The sequence below is a fragment of the Anneissia japonica genome, unplaced genomic scaffold, assembly GCF_011630105.1.
Source record: "Anneissia japonica isolate Jap-2015-1 unplaced genomic scaffold, ASM1163010v1 scaffold163830_len925_cov96, whole genome shotgun sequence".
Taxonomy (NCBI): domain Eukaryota; kingdom Metazoa; phylum Echinodermata; class Crinoidea; order Comatulida; family Comatulidae; genus Anneissia; species Anneissia japonica.
In genome coordinates, this window is record NW_022731317.1 from 1 (window position 1) to 931 (window position 931).

A 931-nucleotide genomic window follows, 5' to 3' on the forward strand; every position below is an offset into this window, starting at 1 on the left:
GGACTATAATGATCAGAGTGGTTCAGGGATGTCCACACAAGGTAAGACAATTCTATAAATTGTTGAAGTTTTATTGGTTCTGAATCATAGGTCATGTGATTAGTTTATTTTACTGACTATTTTGGGTATTTTAGGTTCTGGTGCAATCATACTTATCAAAATATAAAGATTGGAATAAATGATTTTAATAACTATCACAGGTACAGTTTACTATATCGTTTGTATAAATAATGTTTATATAATTTTTAATGTGCATTCCGTAGATGCAGAGAAAGACTTTTTTCCCATTGATTATAGAAATCTTAACCTTAATTACAAATTGAACTGAAGCAATCGCTCCATGTCCATACTTCTGCTCATACACAGATCAATACCTTGATATTGTAACTTTTCTTCCCCAAAGTTAATCATACCTCCTTGGTGAAGGTAATTAATAATAAATGTATTCATATTTCTGTATTTATTTTAGAGGAGTCAGATGGGTATCCAGTACAGATAGCAGAGGTTACAAGAGAAAAACTTATACTAAATGAAGAAGCCCTTGAAATGGTCTTGACGCAACCACAGTTGGAAGATTTGCCAGTGATGGTTTTGTCATGTGCTGGCATATTTCGCTCAGGAAGATCATTCTTACTCAATTTGTTGATCAGATACCTCAACCAAGGTGTAAGTACTGTATAGAACTATTTACAAAAGTGGCACACATTGTGCCACGCAACAGTGCCACGAGACAGCGGCATGCCACACGTGCCACGCCACAGCATATCATGTGACTGCGACAGAATATCCTGTTGTAACGAGCAATACATGTACACAGCACATGCAGTGGCGGCGCCAGGGGGGCTTAAGCGCCCCCGTCGGTTTTGTCAAGCTCCCCTCATCGACCAGAGCACGTCCGGCAGTCACACCAAAAAAAAAAAAAATAGGCCTA

General features: G+C 38.3%; 1 protein-coding gene across 1 annotated transcript; it reads left to right on the forward strand.

Moving 5' to 3' along the window:
* Positions 1–6: 6 nt before the first annotated feature.
* On the forward strand, positions 7–700 carry LOC117115341 (atlastin-3-like). The gene is made up of 2 exons (XM_033259090.1): positions 7–41; positions 470–700. Exons 1-2 carry the CDS (start codon positions 29–31, stop codon positions 679–681), a joined length of 225 nt encoding a protein of 74 aa, XP_033114981.1. The 5' UTR covers positions 7–28; the 3' UTR covers positions 682–700.
* Positions 701–931: the final 231 nt, after the last annotated feature.